The following is a 22369-nucleotide window of genomic DNA, read 5'->3' on the forward strand; positions in this document are numbered from 1 at the left end:
TTGAGGATTCGATACCTAAAAGAGATCACCTTATCTCGTCCATCAAAAAATTTGTTTAGTTTATGTCGCTATTTAGAATTGATTGGGTGATCTTAACATAAATGGCAGAGCTTAGATGAGAGATCCGTATAAAAGATAGAAAACTAAAAGCCGACATCTACTTTCTCAAAAATCGTGGAAAAAGCAATTAGTTACTCCCGTTTTATGCCCAAGATATAGATATTTCTATTTAATAAAACTTACATAGATAGAAAGGGTGAATTTATTGTTTTTTTCAATTGAACGGGCTATAATTTTCTTTTTAAAGTTCAAGAAAGGACAATCCCTAAAAATATTCTAGTGTACCTGCTTGAAAAAGATTAAAAATTAGCTCAAAAGAAGTACCATTTGAATAATTTGATAGCTTTTGGGAGTTCCCTGTTGTGTTAACCGCCTTGACTGAAAACCTTGCCGATACAGGATGCATATAATTTATGCTGTATGTACACTGGATAGACACCACTTTGCTTAAAATTAGTAAGAAATCTTATATTTTCTTTTTTAAACTGGCCTCTCGTTAGCTTTTCAAATTGTTGAAACATTTGAGATCCCTATCAATTTTTACCAAAATTGCTTTGGGAATTTCCAGTGGTAATGGGAAATTTTTCTAATGGGTCTTTTGTCTTTGAGACGGTCAGCCGATGCTGAGACTCGAAAAATGATTTTTAAGATATCAAATCCCCTTAAATCCTTTATTATTACCACTCCATCCTAAGACTTCAAGCTTTTCACTAGGCCTCGAATGGATTGCCAAAAAGCGCTATTTTTAACCACTTATTACCGTCTATTTTTACTGTAGCCTTGTCATTCTGACTATTTCTTTCAATACAGCCCTAGAATATGGGATTTATTACATTACAATTGACTTTTACTATATCCGAGTGTATTGTTTAATTCTTTGCGTTATTTAAAAACTTTACTGGTTGTTATTTCAATATTTAGTCCTAGGCCTAGAAGGACTTGATGCCAGGCGACACCAGCTTACAATGGCCTTTGTACAGAAGCTTTTGGATTCAAGCAGGCATCGAGATTTGCTCCCTGAACCGGCACGAACAGAGTGCAATACAAGGCACCAGAATAAACTCGAGCCTTGTAAGCCCGTGGCTACCAACCGATACAGATTGTCTTATCGACAGTATTTTGTGTCTGATTTTTAAAAAGTCAGTGGCAAGGAAGTGGATTTTTGAATTATATTGTGTCTCATTTAATTCTTGTTATTTGACATAATAAATTCGTATCGTATATTTTAATTTTATAAATGAAAGGGCTGTGTGGTCTACGGAATTATCTACTAATGCACCGGAGAAGTTTTCCCCTACGATTTAAAACCGCAAGCTACCCCTTCCTTGGACCATGCAAGCTACACCACAAAAGACCACGTTTCCTTGGTAAATATTTTAAGATTATAACACAGGGATCATCAAAGAAAAAAAATATTCTTTTCGCCCATCCACTAAGTAGCATCACTAGTACCATCAGTAGTGGCACTGGTGGCACTGTGCCCGAACACTGGGGGCACTAGGAAGAAAATACTTGGTAATTGTAGATAGCATTGTTTTGGCACTATTTTACAATGATTCTAACTAAACACACTTGATCTGCTTCTCCTTTCCCATATTTTTTCCTAATTTCAAGACATATTGAGAAAAACTCTAGTTTGCTGAATATGTAGCCCTTGAAAAATATTCTTGTAGGCATGCTGAACAAAGCGCTTTTTCATATTGCATATTAATTATGAATAACATCATAATAAATACCTTGATTCATAAGATTCCCCCAATACGACACATGACATTCAAGTAAACGAAAATTTCATTGGGCTAATCCAAGACCGTACTCAAAGGTACCTGAGAAGCTATCCTCCCTCCTCAATAGTAGAAACTAGGCGAAAGTTTACTCCAATCAGTTTAAATTGTCTTGTATATTTTTTTTCAATATCATCCAAAATATTTCAAGATCATTCATCCCCCATATAAAACCTAACGAGGTCAAGGTCGAGGCCGAGACCGAGTTCATTTATTTTTCAATTGAAACATTCTTGGCTTGGTTCACACACACTCAAACATAATTTTTTTTTTCATCTTCCTGTTATAACAGCAACTGAAATTATGGGCAAAACATTTAGTTTGTATTTCGATTTGATTGATTGACATCAACGATGAAATGGAAATTCCTGACTATTTTTTTTTTCTTTTAATAGGTACCATGGAAAAAAGTGTTATTTTTGAATCATTATCTTTATTTGAACAGGTAGTCGGATGTACCCACAATTGGTCCCAAGGGGGAGGGAACAGATGAGGATGAGCTCGGGAAGAGCAATGAAACATGAAAGAACAAACCACTCTTAGACCAAAGCTTTTTATTTTTCTATGTACTTAAGATAATCTCTGGGGATGGGGGATTATCCCCTGCATGTACATATAAAGAAGTACATCAATGAAAAGTTGCGGTTTGTTAAGCCCTAGCTACAGAGAAAACGGAAGAAGTAGGATAAGTTACTATATAAGTTGTGCTTTTTGCCTTATTTTTCGCTTTTACATTTTTATTTCTCAATTTCCTCTTTGGTTTGACACGACAGTACAGGGAAGAGCTGGCTCCCAGAGGCAAAGAAATATAAAAATATATGCAAAAAAAACGAATTACATCTAAATAAAATGCTTCAAGAGTAATTTCTTATGCATTGGTCCTTTTACTAGATAAAATTTGTGACCCCCCCCCCCCGCACCACAAAAATCCTGGATCCAATAATGGTCTCCTCAGTTATTTTCACCTTTTGAAGAAAATGAGCATAAACTTTTTTTAATAAGTGAAATTTAAATTAAAGTGACTGAAACTGAAATTAAGAAATAAACGAAGTACTTAAAATGGAGGAACTGCCACTGATTTGATTGACGGCCTGTTGAACAGAATCCAGCACAATTGTAGTATTACTAACAGAAAAAAACAAATTATAGCAAGTTTTGAGCGCTGTACCAAATGGCTTCTAGTTCCAAAGTGGAACTTTTCATGACTCGTTCTATTTTTTTTTTTTTTTATGACCTGACAATTACTTACTCGTGAAACCCCTAATTGAGAATATATACTATAATGCGTTACTAAGATCGTTCTACACCGTATAATTTACCTATTCACCTTTTTAGAATTATGAATCAGCTTTTATAAACTTCTAAATTGGATATTTTATCACCTTAAGGTATTGGGAACAAAGCTTTTATTTTATGGGAGAATTATAGCTCACCATCTTCAATATAGCTATAATCCAATCTAAAATAAGCTATCTATGCATTTAAAAAGTTTGTCCTGCGTTTGCATCCAAGTTTTCCTTGCGGGGGTTCAGCCACCTTCCCCTCCCCCAAGCGTCATTGCGGGTTCCTGCTCTCCAAAATGTGGCGCTAGAGGTTTAGGCATGGCACCATCGATAGAATTATATGATTGTCAAATGTGTCCAATTATTCTGATCATTAATTGCGCTTAGAATTTGAAATCAACTTTATCAGGGAAATATGTCCACTTTTTTATTCATTTTCCAGAATTTCGAGTTCTTTTATGCTTTCAGTAAAATTTACTTCACTAGGTTTCAGCAGATTATCTCTTAGTATTAAATAGGCTTAATTGGGACGAGAAACATGTTTTCTTTTCTGTATCAGGCGTCATGAAAATCTCTTAAACTTATTTTTTGGTTTTCTTTATATTCTCAGCAAAATCGATTTATCGTTCCAGTAAATAGGCCTATGTTTACTATAGCAAGCTGTGTCGTTGCTTACAGACTATCTTTTTGGCTAAAGCGTTGTCCAATCTCTTCTTTCTATTAGTTAAAAAAACTTTTTCCACAAAATAAGTTTTTCAAAGAAAAGTAAAGAACTCCATTAAACAAAAAATGAGCAAAAATAAAATCAAAACACCTACCAAGCATGAAACTACCACAAATCAGCATCGATAAATCAATGAAGCCACAAACAAGCAGAAATTACAATAAATAACGAAGTTAAACTCAAGACGAGCAGAAATTAACATAAGTTGGGCTCAAAACCCCTATGCTTTCCCAAGGCCAGAACATAATTTGCACTTTACTGAAAAAAAACACAAATGAATGTGTATAGTTAGTTTAATATACATTTACTGATAGTTAGTAATCAAAATCTTAATATTATTTGATTTATTAAAGTTATAAAATTAAAAATATTTATACATTTTTTAGTAAAGTGCAAATTATGTTCTGGCCTTGGGAAGGCATAGGGGTTTTGCGCCCAACTTATGTTAATTTCTGTTCGTTTTGAGTTAGACTCGGTTATTTATTGTAATTACTGTTTGTTTCGGGTTACAGTGATTTATCGATGCTGATTTGTGGTAGTTTCACGCTTGGTAGATTATTTGATTTTATTTTTGCTCATTTTTGAAAAACTTATTTTGTGGAAAAAGTTTTTTTTAATTAATTTCTGTTCGTTTTATATTGACATAGGCTTTTCAGAGAAAAAGAAAATAATACTTTAAATCTTTTCGTTTTTTAAGAATTTATATAGTTTGGCCTGCTATTTGTACTCTGGAGGAAAATTTTCAGCATTTTTTAACAACATACACCCTCTTAAAAATCTGGACACAAATAGTAGTGTTTAATTTATTTTCATACCTCCTCTAGTGGACCTGAAATGGAAAACTTGATACCATTCGCAAAAAATTCTGTTTACTTTCTTTGATAGCTTGGATAGACTTACGCTATTTTGATTTGGTTAAATTTTAAGAGCAGAAGCAGCCCCAAAAGTTTGAACATAATACCCTCAGTCGTTCTTGGGATACTGGTGAGATGCCTTATTGGGAATTAGCATTAACATAGTGCATTTTGATTTAATCTATTGGCAACATTTAGTATTTAAAGATAAAGTAAAATGGGAGGGTGGGGGTGGGAGGGGGATTAGTTTCCCTCCAATCACTTTCGACTATTAAAAAGGGCATCAGCCCTTTCTATTTTCAATCGAATGAGCCTTTTTCGAAGTTCTTACGACAACTCCTTTGATACACAGTGCCCTGGTCTAAACAACAACAACAACAACAAAATAATACATTATATCCACATCGATCTTTACTGTAAAAATGTCAAGCCTTCCAATTACTTTCGAATATTAAAAAGGGCATTAGGTCTTTTGAATTCCAATCGAATGAGCCTTTTTCAAGTTTCTACGACAACACTTCCTATAAACACCTTATATGGCCCCAGGTCATAAATTACAACTCTTACCCTAAGGGCTCTGAGGGTGATTATCATCCTCTAAGACCTAATTTCCAGAACTTTCAACTACGTTACACAAAATGGCTATCTCAAAATTTTGATTGGATGTGTCTGGGAAAATAGTGGGCATACGATGGTTGTAAGGCTTTCTGCAATCACTTTCAACTATTAAAAAAGGCACTAGCCCTTTCAATTTCTAATCAAATGAGCCCTTTTGAAGTTTCTATGACAACGCTTTCAATAAGAACCTTATATGCCCCCAGGGGATAACTTACAACCCTTGCCCTGAGGGCTGGGGGGAGGGGGGTTTGTCATCCTCACAGACCTAATTTCCAGAACTTTCTACTTCGTTGAACAAAATGGCTATCTGAAAATTTTGATTGAACGTGTTTGGGGGAATGGTGGGCGAGAGAGAGGGGTTAGTTACCGTCCAATCCCTTCAACTATTAAAAAGGGCATTATCCCTTTCAATTTCCAATTGAAAGAGCCCCTTTTAAAGTTTTTACGACAACTCTATCATTAAAAACCTTATATGCCCCCTGGGCATAACTTACAACCTTTGCCCTGGGGACTCTCGTGGGTTTATCATCCTCAAATACAGAATTTCCAGAAATTTCAACTACTTTGAACAAAATTGCCATCTCTAAACTTTGATTGAATGTGTTTGGGGAAATGGAGGGCGTGAGAGGGGGGTTAATTACTCTCCACTCACTTTCGACTATTAAAAAAGCCAATTTCAATTTCCAATCAAATGAGCCCCTTTTGAAGTTTCTACAACAACTTTCTATATAAACCTTATATGCCCCCAGGGCATAACTTACAACCCTTGCACTGAAAGCTCTGATGGGGTTTTTATCCTAAAAGACCTAATTTCCAGGACTTTCGACTACGTTGAACAAAAAGGATATCTCAACATTTTGATTGGATGTGTTTGGGGAAATGGTGGGCGTAAGAGGGGGGTTAGTTGCCCATTTCAATTAAAACCTTATATGCCCCCAGGCGTAACTTATAACCCTTGCCCTGAAGACTATGGGGAGAGTGTCCTGCTCAAAAGTATAATTTCCTGAACTTTAAACTTCGTGGAACAAAATGGCTATCAAGAAATTTTGATCGGATATGTTTGGGGAAATGGTGGGCGTGGAAGGGGTGTTTGTTGCCTTCTAATCACCTTCGACTATTAAAAAGGGCACTAGCCATTTCAATTTTCAATCGAATGAGTCATTTTTGAAGTTTCTACGACGACACGTTCAGTAAAAGCCTTATATGTCCCCAGGACATAACTTACAACCCTTGCCCTGAGGGCTGTGGGGGAGTGTCCTCCTTAAAAACATAATTTCTATCTGGAAATCCAAAACACTGAATAAAATGGCTATCTAAAAATTTTGATTGGATGTGTTTGGGGAAAAAGTGGGCGAGAGAGGGGGGCTAGCGGCCCTCAAAGCCCTTTCGACTATTAAAAAGGGCACTAGACCACTGAATTTCCAATCGAATGAGCTCTTTTTCAAATTTCTACTACAGAGATTTCAATAAAACTTATATGCCCCCAGGGCATAATTCATAACCCTTGCCCTGAAGACTGTGAGGAGAGTGTCCTGCTCAAAGGTATAATTTCTTGAACTTTAACTGCGTCGAACAAAATGGCTATCTCAAAATTTTGATTGGATGTTCGGGGAAATGGTGGGCGTGGAAGGGGTATTAGCTGCCTTCCAATTACTTTCGACTATTAAAAAGGGCACAAGCCATTACAATTTCTAATCAAATGAGTCCTTGTTGAAGTTTCTACGACAACGCGTTCTATGAAAACTTTATATGCCCCCCCGGGCAAAACTTACAACCCTTGTCCTGAGGGCTGTGAGGAGGTTGTCATCCTCAAAGACCTAATTTCTAGAAGTTAATACTACGTTTAACAAAATGGCTATCTCAACGAAAGCGATATCGGCATCCCCACCTAACGTTGCGCTCGAGTGACAATGGCGCCCTTGGTCCAGTGCCCAAGTTACATTAAAAGGCCAGGTCATAATAAAAGCTTTCAATTTGGGAGGCTCAAGGAAGAGTCTTTGACAGTCTTATGACCTCAGGGTACTAGATGTTGCAACGTTCTTACGTATCTACAGTGGTTTAAAAAATCGATCACCCCACAAATGATTACCAAAAATATGCACAAATATAAGAAATGTAACATCTGGAATATTATAACACTTTTTTCAAAGCTTTGAAGAAAAGCAAAAAAGGCCTAACTACGCTTGAAAGCTATTTTAAAAAGAAACTCTTTGGAGATTTCTATGGAAATGACCATAGCAGAAGCTTTGAGCCTGGATGGGGATCAAAGAGGAGTCTTTGAGTATTTTGACCACAGGTGACTTGTTGTTGCGACTTTCTTAAATTTGGTAATTTTTGTGAGCATTTGGAAATCAAAGCTTAAACTCAATAACTGATACTAAGTATCCTAACATTTTGCTTGGATTAAAAGTGACGAAACTAGGATGAAAATCTCAACATCTTCCTGGAGCTACTTCAGTCTGCATATTATTTCATTTAATTACATTTAAAACGGATGAGCTTTTCATTTTTTACCTAAGAAAATAGCTGGCACTTCATTTTTCTTCATACCGAATAAACCATTAAGTGTTTTTTGTTTCATTGTAATTGAAATGTTCTCATGTGAAGTGTTCATCATGTATTTTTCAATTTGATAAATTTACTCCTTTTAGATGCAGTTTATAATTTGACTGATATTAGGTATTTATCTGTTTATAATTTGGAATGAATCCCCAAAAGAAAAAATGAACAATATCCAAAAGAGCAGCCAAAACCAATAAAAAAAGCAGCAGTTCAGCCTTAGCATACATGAAATATATTCTATAAAGAACCAAAAAAAAAATTTAAAATGAATTTTTTTTAAATTGTAATAAAAAACAAGTTTTTAATAAATTATGGCTTCTTTGGAGACCAAAAGAGCAAAAAAAAAAAAAAACAATCAATATCAAAGTCACCAATTTAAACTGTTTTGAATGTGATAAAATAGACATAGGCAAAGGGCATTATGAAAAAATTAAGCTTCTAAGTTCAAAGTTATATTCGAAGTTTTTAACCAAATAACTGACGAATTTTGTGATACGGTATTTGAAGTTTTGTATGTAGTAAGGCTCGATGAAAAAAAATACTAATTTTGATACTTATTTATGTTAAGAATACATAGCTAATAGATACTTCAACTACTCGTATTATGCAAGGGTTCTGAAACACCACAGACATTTTGTTTCTATCAGATTTCTACTTCTCTTGATGAATAACGAAGAAGACCAGTTTACATCCAGCGACTTGTGAATTTTTGAACTCATGAATAGGCTAGAATCTGTTGTAAATTTAAGCTGTTATTTGAGAAAGACTGATGAAAATATTAATGTTTGCGGTCAACATTGATCGCGCCGGAGGCGCGGCATGGCGCGCTGTTTTTGGCCCCGCCGCCCCCGGTCTTCTGGAAATCAACTACGCTGAACAAAATGACTATCTCAAAATTTTAATTGGATGTGTTTGGGGGAATGATGGGTGTGGAGGGGGGGGGGCTAGATGCCCTCCAATAACTTTCGACTACTAAAAAGGGCACTAGTCCTTTGAATTTTCAATCGATGGAGCCTGTTTTGAAGTTTCTATGACAACGCCTACATTAAAAACCTTATTGCCCCCAGGGAATAACTTAAAACTTTGCCCTCAGGGTTGTGGGGGAGTATCCTCCTCAAAAACCTATTTTATATCAGGAAATCAATTACGCTGAACAAAATGGCTATCTCAAAATTTTGATTGGATGTGTTTGGGGAATGATGGGCGTGAGGGGGGAGGGGGCTAGTTGCCCTCCAATCACTTTCGACTATTAAAAAGGTCACTAGCCCTTTGAATTTCCAATCGAATGAGCATGTTTTGAAGTTTCTACGACAACGCCATCTATAAAAAGCTTATATGCCCCCAGGGCATAACTTAAAACCCATGCCCTGAGGGTTGTGGGGAAGTGTCCTCCTCAAAATCATATTTTCTATTTGGAAATCAACTACGCTAAACAAAATAGATATATCAAAATTTTGATTGGATGTATTTGGGGGAATGATGGGCGTGGGGGGCGGGGGGGCTAGTTGTCCTCCAATCACTTTCGACTATTAAAAAGGGCACTAAAACTCTCGATTTCCAGTCAAATGAGCCCCTTTTGAAGTTTATACGACGACCCCTTTCATATGAAGTGCCCTGCTCTAAAGGAAAAAAATAATAAATGATAAATTGTGTCAATATCCTTCTTCAATTCCCTCTAGGAATAACTTGAAACACTTGCACCGAGGGTTGTGGGGGAGTATCCTCCTCAAAAACATATTTTCTATTTGGAAATCAACTACGCTGAACAAAGTGGCTATCTCAAAATTGTGATGGGATGGGTTTGGGGGAAGGGGGGGCGGGGGTGGGGGGCTAGTTGCCCTCCAATCACTTTCGACTATTAAAAAGGGCACTGGCCACTCCAATTTCCAATCAAATGAGCCTTTTTCGAAGTTTCTACGCCAACGCCTTCTATAAAAAGTGCCCGGGTGGAAAAAAAAAACACATTGTGCCTAGACCCTGGCGCCGCGTCGGCGGATCGACCGAACCCCGCCGACGAAAGGCCCGGGCGAACGCCACCGAAGTGACGTAACGCCGCAGGCGCGCCGCCCCCCGCAGAGGCGGAGGCGTTCGGTCGACTTCAAAATAATTTTGCGGCAAGTCTTTATTGCGTCAACCGCAAAGTCGGAGCTTTCCTTCTCGTGTGGTTTAGTATTTCGATTTTCCTGATTAGAAATCAAGCAGAGCTTGCACTATCCCCGAATTTTCGGGTATTTCCCCGAAAATGACGGTGCCACCCCTAGCGATTTATCACCAGTGACTCTCCCTGCCAAATATTACTTTGCATACCATAATTCTTCACTACTCTCTTGTTCATTAATTTTCGTCTCTTTTGTTACTTTGCATAAAAACCAGACAGATGTAGTATGCAATTGCTAATATTGCAATATACACAGTTCTTCATATGTTGACAAAAAAAAGTATCGTCTTTATGAAATGAGTTTGAATCATTTCGAATGCAGTTTCCTAATCACTATTTCTTGCATCATTCGTAGTCAAGAATTTTATTTTCAAGTTGAATAGAATTATAGAACGCATTCACTACTATGCGTTGAGCCCTTTTCGGACGCATTCACGAATGAGCCCTTTTCGAAGTTTCTACACCAACTCCTTTGATACAAAGTGCCCGGGTATGGATAAAAAAAAAAAACATTGTGCCACGTCGTTCACTCCAACTTCCAACTGAATGAGCGCTTTTCGAAGTTTCTACGACAACCTCTTCGATACGAAGTGGCCTGCTCTAAACGAAAAAATTAATAAATAATACATTGTGCCAACATTGGTCTTATATGCCCCCAGGACATAACTTAAACCCTTGCCCTGAGGGTTGTGGGGGAGTGTCTTCCTCTTTACTTAGTCCCCGTTTCTTGTCTCGTTCTCGAGTGTCCCCGTTCTTTACTTAGGCGATGATTTATACAACAGCTATATAAACCTTATATGCCCCTAGGGCATAACTTACAATCCGTGGAGTGAGGTTTCTGAGAGCATTATCTTTGAAAAAAGTATAATTTTCTGAACTTTAAAGTATGGTGAACAAAATGTATATCTAAAATTTTTGAAAGTTAGTGCTTGCCATATCAAAGGGATCGAGAGGGGCTTTATTCGCAATCTACTCACTTTCAACTATTAAAAAGGGACTAGCCCTTTTAATTTCCATTTGAATGAACACTTTTGAAGTTTCTACGACAACGCTTTCAATAAAAACTTTTATTGCCCCAGGGCATAACTTACAACCCTTGCACTGAGGGCTCTGAGGGGGTTATTATCCTAAAAGACAAAATTTCCAGAACTTTCAACTACGTTGAACAAAATGGATATCTCAAATTTTTAATTCGATGTGTTTGGGAAAATGGTGGGCGTGAGAGGGGCGTTAGTCGCTATCCAATTGAATGAGCCCTTTTGAAGTTTCTACAACAACACTTTCAATAAAAACTTTATATGCCCCCAGGGCATAACTTACCACCCTTGCCCTGAGAGCTATGGGGGGAGGGGTTGTCATCCTTAAAGACCTAATTTTCAAAACTTACAACTACGTTGAATAAAATGGCTATCTAGAAATTTTTATCGGATGTGTTTGGGAAAAGGTGGGGGTGAGAGGGGGTTTAGTTGCCCTCAAATCACTTGACTATTAAAAAGGGCACTAGCCCTTTGAATTTCAAATCGAATGAGCCCTTTTTCAAGTTTCTACGACAGAGATTTCAATAAAACACCTTATGTGCCCCCAGGGCATAATCCTTGCCCTGAGGGTAGTGGGGGAGTGTCCTCTTCAAAAATATGTTCTCTATCTGGAAATCAACTACGCTGAACGAAATGGCTATCTCAAAATTTTTATTGGTTGGGTTGGTGGGACGTATGGGCGTGGGGGGGGGGCTATTTGCCCTCCCGTCTCTTTTAACTGTGAAATAGACCAAAAGCCCTTTCTACTTCAAATCGGATGAGCTTTTTTTTAGAAGCTTCTACGATAACGCCTCCAATAAAAACCTTATATGCCCCCAGGGCATAACTTAAAACCCTTGCCCTGAGGGGGGAGTGTCCTCCTCAAAAACATATTTTCTATTTGAGAATCAACTACGCTGAACAAAATGGCTGTCTCAAAATTTTGATTGGATGTGGTGGGGGAAATGATGGGCGGGGGGGGGGGGCTAGTTGCCCTCCAATCACTTTCGACTATTAAAGGGTACTAATCCTTTGAATTTTCAAATGAATAAGCTTTTTTTGAAGTTTCTACGACAACGCCTTCTATAAAAACCTTATATGCCTCCAGGGCATAACTTAAAATCCTTGCCCTGAGGGTTGTGGGGGAGTGTACTCCTCAAAAACATATTTTCTATCTGGAAATCAACAACGCTGAACACAATAGCTGTCTCAAAATTTGGAGTGGATATTTTCGGGGTAACGAAGGGTGTGGGGGGGGCTATTTGTCCTCCAATCACTTTCGACTATTGAAAGGGGTACTAGCCCTTTGAGTTTCCATTCGAATGAGCCTGTTTTGAAGTTTCTACAACAACGCCTTCTATAAAAACCTTATAGTCCTCCAGGGCATAACTTAAAACCCTTGCCCTGAGGGTTGTGGGGGAGTGTCCTCCTCAAAAACATATTTTCTATCTGGAAATCAACTACGTTGAACAAAATGGCTTTCTCAAAATTTTGATTGATGGCGTTTGGGGGAGGGACAGGTTTGGGGGGGGGGCTATGTGCACTCTCAACCCTGTTGAATATTACAAAAGACACAGGTCATTCCGAATTCCAATCGGAGCAGTCCTTCTCGAAGGTTCTACGGCAACATCCTCGATACGAAGTGCCCAGGTATAGAGGGAAAAAAAACGCACATTGTACCCACATCGTTCTTTACTTAGGCTCTTTACTCAGCACTGCATTAAAACCTATTTGTAAAACCATTAAAATCTCATATTTTATAAAAGAAAATCCGAATTTTTAAACAATAAACCAAAATTTTACAAAAACTGCATTACAAAACGTAATTGTTGGTCAAACGTTAAAAAAATGAAATGTTTTATTTAGCATAATTCACCCTTTATTTTGAATATTAAAAAATTTCATGACTGCAGCTAGAAAAATTACTTGAATGAAAATCGTTTAAATTTTACTTTTCAACATGATTTTTGAAACAAAATACAGAATTATCAAAAGGAATATGAACTCTGTAAAAACCAGCTAACATAACAGGATTGTCGGATTACAAGGTATGAAAGTGTAAAATTTATAAATCTGAATCCAAAACCCACAATCTGCTAAATCCATAATTGAAAACAACAATGTCAAAAGCCAGATTGTGAATCATGGTTCCGATTTTCATTGGAATAGAATGCTCATAATCTAGTATGTCAGTGGAATAGAATATTGAATAATCAAACTATGAATTTAAAATCTGGTTTGTTTCAGGCAGCCGACAGGTCTCGAGGGATACGTGAGGGAAAAATTTATAGCTACCCTAGCAAGGGTTAAAGCGGCCATTTTTGCACTACCTAAAGACAGCTTTAGGGAAAGCCTTATAATCTGTTATTGTACATATAATTATGAACTTGTTCAAACTTTGGTTCAAACTTTGTTCAACCTTCACATTCTATTAGTTTGGTCCATCCATTTGGTCCAGACTTCAATCCACCACTTTACTTGCAAAAAAAATCTAATTACCCAGCTTATAATTTAGCAGGTATCTTAATGAAAATAGCTCTTTTTATATTACTTCACTTTTACAAATTTGGCAAATCATTTTTCTCTTGAACTATATTCCGAAACATGATATTATAGCATATTTAATTACATTGTGCAATTTTTTTATTGATGTAATTTTAGTTATTATTAGAAAGAACAAAAAAAGGAAAAAAAAATTATAAAGTCCTGGATTGTCAAATATGATATTTTTATGTGTTTGATTATTTGTGTTTAATTTGGTACGTGGTTTCACCCATTATGTCTTAGTGCTTAAGGTAAACAAACAATAATTACATATTTGTCTGGAATTTTTTTTTCATAAAAACGGCACTGCATTTTTTCTGTTATTGGCATACTACCATTTCTCAAGTGCAAAAAAAAAAATGATCAAGACAGGTCACGACTATGGGAAAAGTTGTTCCCTCCAAGCTAACTTGGTATTTTTCATAAATTGTCTTATGCCTGAAATCAGAGGCCCCTGAAGGTTGAAAGAGCCTTGACCATAAGTAGCTGTTCCAAATAGCAATTTGTTTTTTGACAAATCAGTTAATTCCAAGCTTTTAGAGAGACTTCCTCATCTGATAATCGTAATAAGACGAATGTTCGTTTTCTGGTGTGAAAAAACGAGCTAGATAAGTCAAGACTTTGATACAATTCATTTAGGACCTTAGTTAATTTTGGGAAAACATTTTGCATATAATGGATGCCACAAATACCCAGACAACACTTTAATGGTTTTACTTTCTACAGCAAATAAAATGTAAATAAAGTAGTTTTGTGAGAGAGATTAAAAAAAACTGTCTTTCTTTTCACCAAGTAAACCTCAGTCCCCTGGTATTAATTTTAAAAATCCCTTCATTACATTTATTCCATTCTATATACTCTTTGTTTGTTTTTCTTTATTGATTTTGTAGTATGTCCTTGCAAGCTTAGCGTTTGGTTTGTGCTTTGCTCCTGAAAAATTGTTGCATTTAATAAATTATCAATTACACATCCACAATTTTTGTTTTATATGTAATAGCATAATACCCGATGTGTTACAAAAAAAAATCAACAAAAAAACAGAAACACTAAGCTTAGTAGATTGTAATATTTTCTGTTACATTAATTTTTTTATTTTGATACAACTTTAATAATATATGTATGATTTTTCTGTGATGTTTCATAATATATAAATAGTTCAAAGGTGATGTTTCATAGAGAAACATCATAGTTCTCTGTGATGTTTCATAATACCGTATATAAAGTTGTATTGTTCAATATAAAAAAAAAATATAACAAAATACCAATATCAGGTGTGTTACAAAACGAACAGGTATTGTTGAATTTCGTAAATTATAATTTTTTTATTATTAAAATGCTTGTTCCTATCTTTTTTTTTCTTTTCAGTGATGTTTCATATTAACATAAATCCCCCCCTCCTTTAAAACTTTATGGGCTGCCTCAATTGCCTTATAGTCAGGTGTATAGCCACATTATGAGTTACAATTTTTTAAGACTGTGCATTAGATTAAATTAAATTTAGCCAAACAGAGTTTTTTTTACCATATTCGGAGGTACTTCTACACAACATAGGAAAAAAGGACATCAGAGAGCAAATGACCTTGAGGGGTGGCATAAGAGTTTCCATATTTATTTTTTTGCAATCAATTATTGATAACAAAAAAAAAAATCCCCCCTACCCAGAAAAGGTTCTCTAATACCCGTCTTTTAATTTGTGTCCTAATTTCTGGATATACTAAGATACATATGGGAGAACTTATGACAATGGATTGTCATTATTGCTCATGCCTCAAACTCACCCACTTTGAAATTTAGGAAACATTTTTCATCAATCCTAGACATTGTGACATCCTGCTACCCACATGCACTCAAACGTTCATACACCCAACCTTGCACCCAAACATTTAAAAAAACTTCAAACTCTTCCTGCTAACAAGTAAAACTTTTTATTTAACAAATAAAAATCCAATCAAGAACTTTGCCAGCTAGAATTTTGTCATCTAGATGGCTCTGTTATTCTGATAATAATCATTCTTTGTCATTTTCTGGCTACTTTAAAATTATTGAGCCAACAATGTGGAGCAAATGCTTTAAAAATCTGAACTAAAGACTATAGGATTTTTGCCAAAACTGAAAAAAAAATCACAGCTAATCAACCCTGCTTTGGAGAAAGTTTCACGCCTTGTTTCTTTGACGAGACAATTGGATTCTGACTGAAATAAACTTTAATTTTAAGTTATCTTGGTTACCTTACCATCTACCTTTACCTTTGCCTTTTACCATTTATCAAGTTTCCTTACCATTTTAATTTTAAGTTAATTGGGATTCTGACTGAAATAAACCTTAATTTTAATTAACCTTGAAAGAGGTTTCTGAAAAATAAAGGATTTGATACACATACTAATACGGCAAACAATTCATGATAGCACTGATCTGCCTCAGGCCAACATAGGTGCATATATTCCTCCTGCAGCCAAATCTAGCCAAACCTTCACTCCTCCCATGAATTTCCAATTCCCTTTATATCATTTCTGGTGACCTCTCCCCACCCCAGTCAAAGACATCCCAATTTTTATTTGGCCCCACATAGATACTAAAAAGAACAATTATTTACACCCCATTATCCTTCACAAATAAAATAAGACCTGATTATTTTAACCTTTATTTAATTCAAGAAGTAGAAAGGGGAATCAGAGTTTTAAGCAGCTTACTTCACATACTTCTCACATACATGTACTTCTACACGTCTATGTATTCTTGTCAAATAAGCACTACACGTCTTCACGTCTACACGTACTTCTTGTAAAATAAGTACTCATGACCATCCTTAATAATTTCCTTTAGAAAATAAATAGTACATCTTCCTCAACCTAATTTTAGAGGCATTTTTGACCATTACAATAGTTTCCAATATTATATTCTTGGTATTGGAACAGTCCTATTTGATATCTGATACACGTACCATTGATAAAACATCAAACATACCTAGGTAATGCTTTCTCTGTTGACAATGCAGCTGTATATGGCTTTTAGTGAAACAGCCAAAATAGATACAATGTAGACATGCATGCAGTCTTGAGCCATATCCTTGACATGTATGGCAGACACAAGATTTAGCCTGTAAAAAATAAAAATTTCAGGAGCTTTTTTTAGTGAAAACGTATTTTTAGTTTTTGCTTATTTAAGGGGGCATAAAAGAAGAGCAACAGAATCTCAAAAAATTAAACTATGGACTATTACGTTGGCTATAAAATTGCAAACAATTCATAAGAATGTGATTATTTTTCTAGTTGAATTTAAGCTGATTAAACCTTACTAATTGTTGAGATTTCCAACATAGTAATTTAGAAGGGTGAATGAAGCTGTCAGTAAGATATTCAAATATAAAATCCTAAAAATTTCTGAGCATTTCATTGAATTAGACCTCTGATGTTACTAAAACCCAGGGTCACTCTAAGAAGATTCGACAGCAAACTAGCTCTATTGGACTTTGTTATTCCTTCTTAATTCATCCAGTATCAGCAAAACAGTTTAACAGAGCAAATTGTATCTTTAGACAGTTTGGAGAAGCTAAAGATTAGAAGTACAAATACGGTTCACTCAGCTAATTTCCCTTCATCATGAAGAAGATAGATTTAAGATATCTTTGAAAAACATAAATAAGATGTAAAAAATTACCGAAATTGTATCCATCTCTTACCAAAGGGATGCCTGTAAAATATCCAAACAATCTTAAAAGTAACATTGTAGGTTATCTCCCAACTAATTACATTTAGAAAATTTCTGTTTATCAGATTTTCAGAGCCAGTTCCAATTTAACTGTATCCCAGCGCTACTCCTCCCTAATTCCGTGATATTGACCTAAGCTACACACAATATCTGGTAAATTTGTATTGTGAGAAACAAAAAGAAAAGATAGCATATATACAACCAGATTCCCCATTCAAAGCTCATTCCTAATATTATAATTACTGTGTTCGCAAATGCATTCGAGCCTCCTTTCTTCCAATTAGGGTGGAATTAGCCATAGGCTGTTTGCTGATTTAGTTTGGTTTGTTGTTTTTTCAAGTTTACTGCTTTTGAGAGCTTTCTTCAAATTACTTTTATTAGACATTATAAACTGACTTTTCATGAGAGACAATCAGAAAATTTAACGCAAAATCTATAAAACAGCAAATTTTCATAAGGGGGGGGGGGTAGTTGCCCTCCAATCTCTTTTGACTCTGAAAAATCGAGCTAGAAATTTTAATTTCGAATCAAATGAGCTCTCTCTGAAGTTTATACAAGCATCCCTTCTATAAGAACCATAGTTACCCCCAGGGCATAACTTACAATGCCTGCCCCTGGGCCCTGGGGGGTTGTGTCGACCCCAGAGTTTTTGTTATATGATCTTTGAACTATTTTTAACAAAATGGCTACCTCAAAATTTGTATCTAATGCATTTGGGAAAAAGAGGACATGTGTGTGGGGTGGGGGTTAGTTGCCTTCTGATCACTTCTGACCCTTAAAAAGTGAAATAGAATTTTCAATTCCCAATCAAATGAGCCCTCTGAAGTTTATACAAGAATCCCTTCCATAAAAACCTCATATGCCCCCAGGGAATAACTTACAATGCCTGGCCCCGGGCCCTAGTTGGTTGTGTTGACACTGGAGTTTTTGTTATTAGATTTTTGAAATATTTTTAACAAAATAGCTATCTCAAAAATTTTTATTTGATGGATTTGGGAGAAAAGGGCGTTGGGGGGGGGGGCTAGTTGCCCTCCAATCTCTTTTAACTCTAAAAAGTGAACTAGAACTTTTAATTTCCAATCAAATGAGCCCTCTCTGAAGTTTATACAAGCATCCCTTCTATAAGAACCATATTTGACCCCAGGGCATTGCCCCTGGGCCCTGGGAGGTTGTATGGATCCTGGAGTTTTTGTTATATGATCTTTGAACTATTTCTATCAAAAAATCTATCTCAAAATTTTTATCTAATGCATTTGGGGAAAAGAGGGCGTGGGGGGGGGGGCAGTTGTCCTCCAATCTCTTTTGACCCTGAAAAAGCAAACTAGAAATTTTGATTTCCAATCAAAAGAGCTCTCTCTGAGGTTTATATGAGCATCCCTTCTATGAGAACCATAGTTACACCCAGGGCATAACTTACAATGCCTGACCCCGGGTGGTTGTGTTGACCCCTGGAGTTTTAGTTATATGATCTTTGAACTATTTTTAACAAAACAGCTACCTCAAAATTTTTATCTGATGTATTTAGGGGGGAAAAGGGCATGGGAGGGGGGGGGGTGCTAGCTGCCCTTTGATCACTTTTAAGTCTTAAAAAGTGAAATGGAAATTTCAATTTCTAGTCAAATGAGCCCTCTCTGTAGTTTATACAAGCACCCCTTCCATGACAACCTTATATACCCCCAGGGCATAACTTACAACGCTTGCCCCAGGGCCATGGGCAGTTGTGTTGTCATAAAAGTTTTATTATCTGACCTTTGAACTATTTTTAACAAAACGTCTATCTCAAAATTTTTAGCTCATGCATTTGGGGAAAATGAGGGCGTGTGTAGGGGGAGGGTAGTTGCCCTCTAATCTCTTTTGACTCTTAAAATGTGAACTAGAACTTTTAATTTCCAATCAAATGTGCCCTCTCTGAATTTTATACAAGCATCCCTTCTATAAGAACCATATTTGCCCCTAGGGTATAACTTACAACGTTTATACAAGCAATAAAAGGGCCCTGGGTGGTTGTGTTGACCCCCGGAGTTTTAGTTATATGATCTTTGAACTATTTATAACAAACTTCAGCTACCTCAAAATTTTTATCTGATGTATTTTGGGGTAAAAAGGGCGTGGGAGGGGGGGGGGGGGTGCTAGCTGCCCTTTGATCACTTTTAAGTCTTAAAAAGTGAATAGAACTTTCAATTTCTAGTCAAATGAGCCCTCTCTGTAGTTTATACGAGCATCCCTTCCATAACAACCTTATATGCCCCCAGGGCATAACTTACAACGCCTGCCCCAGGGTCCTGGGTAGTTGTGTCGTCATCAGAGTTTTGTTATCTGACATTTGAACTATTTTAACAAAATGTCTATCTCAAAATTTTTATCTGATGCATTTGGGGAAAAGAGGGCGTGTGTGGGGGGAGGGTAGTTGCCCTCTGATCTCTTTTGACTCTTAAAATCTGAACTAGAACTTTTAATTTCCAATCAGATGTGCCCTCTCTGAGGTTTATACAAGCATCCCTTCTATGAGAACCATATTTACCCCCAGGGTATAACTAACAACGCCTGCCCCTGGGGGTTGCGTCGACTCCGGAGCTTTGTTAATTCATCTTTGAATTATATTCATCAAAATGGCTATCTCAAAATTTTTATCAGATGTATTTGGGGGGGAAAGGAATTGGGGAGGGGTTAATCTAAGAGTTAATATTTATTTGAAGCATCCTCTCCCCTTCCTAAAACCAACCTATTCTTCTCTTAAAACCTTATCTACAACATCTCTAAGTCTAAAAAATCATCATAAAATCATAAAGCCTCTATATGATTTTGTTTATACGCCAGTGAATGGAAGTGTTTATTTAATATATGAGTTTTGTTTCCTATTTATTTATATTTTTTCTTTTGTTGTTTTTTTTTTCTTTATGTGCTTAGTATGTTTTTATTTTGATGTAAGTTAAGGTTTTAAACATCATAAAGGTTTCTCATCATAAAGCCTCTATAATTACCAAACTCATATCACCTTTCTTATAGTAGGGTTTAATCAAAGTTTTCCTAAAAGTTTTCACTCTTTTCTATATCATTTCCTGCAACTTTATTATGGCTTAGCAGATTTTCAAAATATTCTGCTTATCTCTCTTTAACTCTTTCCTCACCACTAATTTTGGCCCTACTTAACTTTTTTTATTTTCACCCAAAATGGTAAGCACTTAGTGCTTGTTGTAACACAAAGACAATATAACGAAAAATTTAGCAAGAAAAACGGGTTTTAATTTTTATAAAGCAGTGAATACAATAAAATAAAAACTTAATAAAAAAAAAATACTACGAATATTTCGGCCCCACGTACGGGAGCCTTTCTCAACAGAAAAAAAAAGAAAAGAAAAAAAAATTAAACAAAAAATGTTCTTTTTAAAAACCTTAACTTACATCAAAATAAAAGCATACTAAGCAAATAAAGAAAAAAAAAACAAAAGAAAAATATAAATAAATAGGAAACAAAACTCACATATTAAATAAACACTTCCATTCACTGGCGTATAAACAAAATCAAATGTCTATATTGATTCAAACACGCCTCCTCACAGTATATAAATGGAAATCTATCAAAAAATTAAGAATATATTTATATCTAAACCAAAAAAATAAGGGTCAGCTAACCCCCGCCCATAACCCCTAATTAAATCTCACAAGTTCATCAACCAATGTTTGAATTATAAATTGAACGGATTCTTTTGCTTGCAAGCTTAGCTGCAGTTCGTTTACTTTTCCCGACATTTAACCCATTCTGACCTTTGTTCACAAGGTCATCTTTCGTTTCAGAACTATTATTAAAATCAGTTCTGGTTGAAAATCTTACCTGCTTTTTAATTAAACTATTATAAATTGAATAGATCCTAAATTCTCCTTCATCTCTATTGATACTAATACCCCCATAAATTATCTTTTTTATTTCTATAATTTCCCTGAAGCTTTGTAAAAGTCCTACAGACGTATCTACTATTTTTCTTTGATGAAATAAAATACTATGATGAGGAAAATTATATATATGTTCTGCAACAGCTGACTCCAACGTTTGTGGTGTTTTATTATGTTTTAAAGAGAGCAATTTATGGCATTCTTGTGTTGCTAGACCCTAATTCTTAGGATCTGTTGCGTTATTCTCACATACAATTTATCACAAGAGCATGGAATTTTGTATGCTCCCTTTTGCAAATTTCTCAGTACCTTGTTTTTCACTTAATTTAATAACGAGCCTATAGTTTGTCCTGCTTTAAATGCTGTATTTACATTATGTTTTTTTAATTCTCTTCTTAATTTTTGTGACAATATTGGGATAAAAGCCAAAGTTATGTAATTTGTTTCTTGATTTGACCTATCTTCTTTCAATATTTCCGGTTTTATCAACTTTTTTTTCCTTTTTTCAATTATTTGAGATATCATATTTTCTTTATAGTCATTGCGTACTAAAATATCCTGAATAAATATTAGTTAATTGCTTATGTATCATGGGCATACTAGCGTTAATACCCTATCCACTAAAGAAATAACCACACCCCTTTATACGTGGATTGGATGATTTGATGCAAAAGACAAGTAACAGTTGTTATCAGTTGGTTTATGGTAAATTGAAAACGCTAGTTCGTTATTATTTCTATGGATCAAAATATCTAGAAATGGTAACTTATTCTCTGTTTCCTTTTCAATTGTAAAAATTAATTCTCCTCCCAGATTATTTAAATGTTCCAAAAAACTTTCAATTTGTGATTCCCCATAATTCCAAATAACTAAAATATCATCCATATATCTGCCCCAAAATTTTTTTTTTAAATATGTTTCTATAGCTAAATTTTCTACATACTCTACATAAATATTTGCTAACAACGGACTTAAAGGCCCTCCCATTGCCAATCCCCTAATTTGATGGTAAAAATTATCTCTAAACGTGAAGTAATTACTATACCTGCTAGTTATTTTAACTAAATTTAATATAGTTTCCAGTTCGATTCCCAGAGATAATTCTTCTATCTCATTTTTATGTTCCTCAAGTTTTTTGGATAAAATACTAAACGATTTATCAAAAGA

At 35.5% G+C, this 22369-nt stretch overlaps 1 protein-coding gene across 2 annotated transcripts in view; it reads right to left on the bottom strand.

Moving 5' to 3' along the window:
• LOC148941972 (ubiquitin carboxyl-terminal hydrolase 22-like) overlaps positions 1 to 22369 on the bottom strand; it is a 74655-nt gene that overhangs the window by 47914 nt on the left and 4372 nt on the right. For both annotated transcript variants that reach the window (XM_089103560.1, XM_089103561.1), the window contains exon 2: positions 16568 to 16700. In XM_089103560.1, coding sequence (XP_088959686.1) covers positions 16568 to 16700 — 133 coding nt within the window. The remainder of the gene's footprint in view (positions 1 to 16567; positions 16701 to 22369) is intronic.

Source organism: Artemia sp. Qi Xiang Cuo, chromosome 17 (genome assembly GCF_049724085.1).
Source record: "Artemia sp. Qi Xiang Cuo chromosome 17, ASM4972408v1, whole genome shotgun sequence".
Taxonomy (NCBI): domain Eukaryota; kingdom Metazoa; phylum Arthropoda; class Branchiopoda; order Anostraca; family Artemiidae; genus Artemia; species Artemia sp. Qi Xiang Cuo.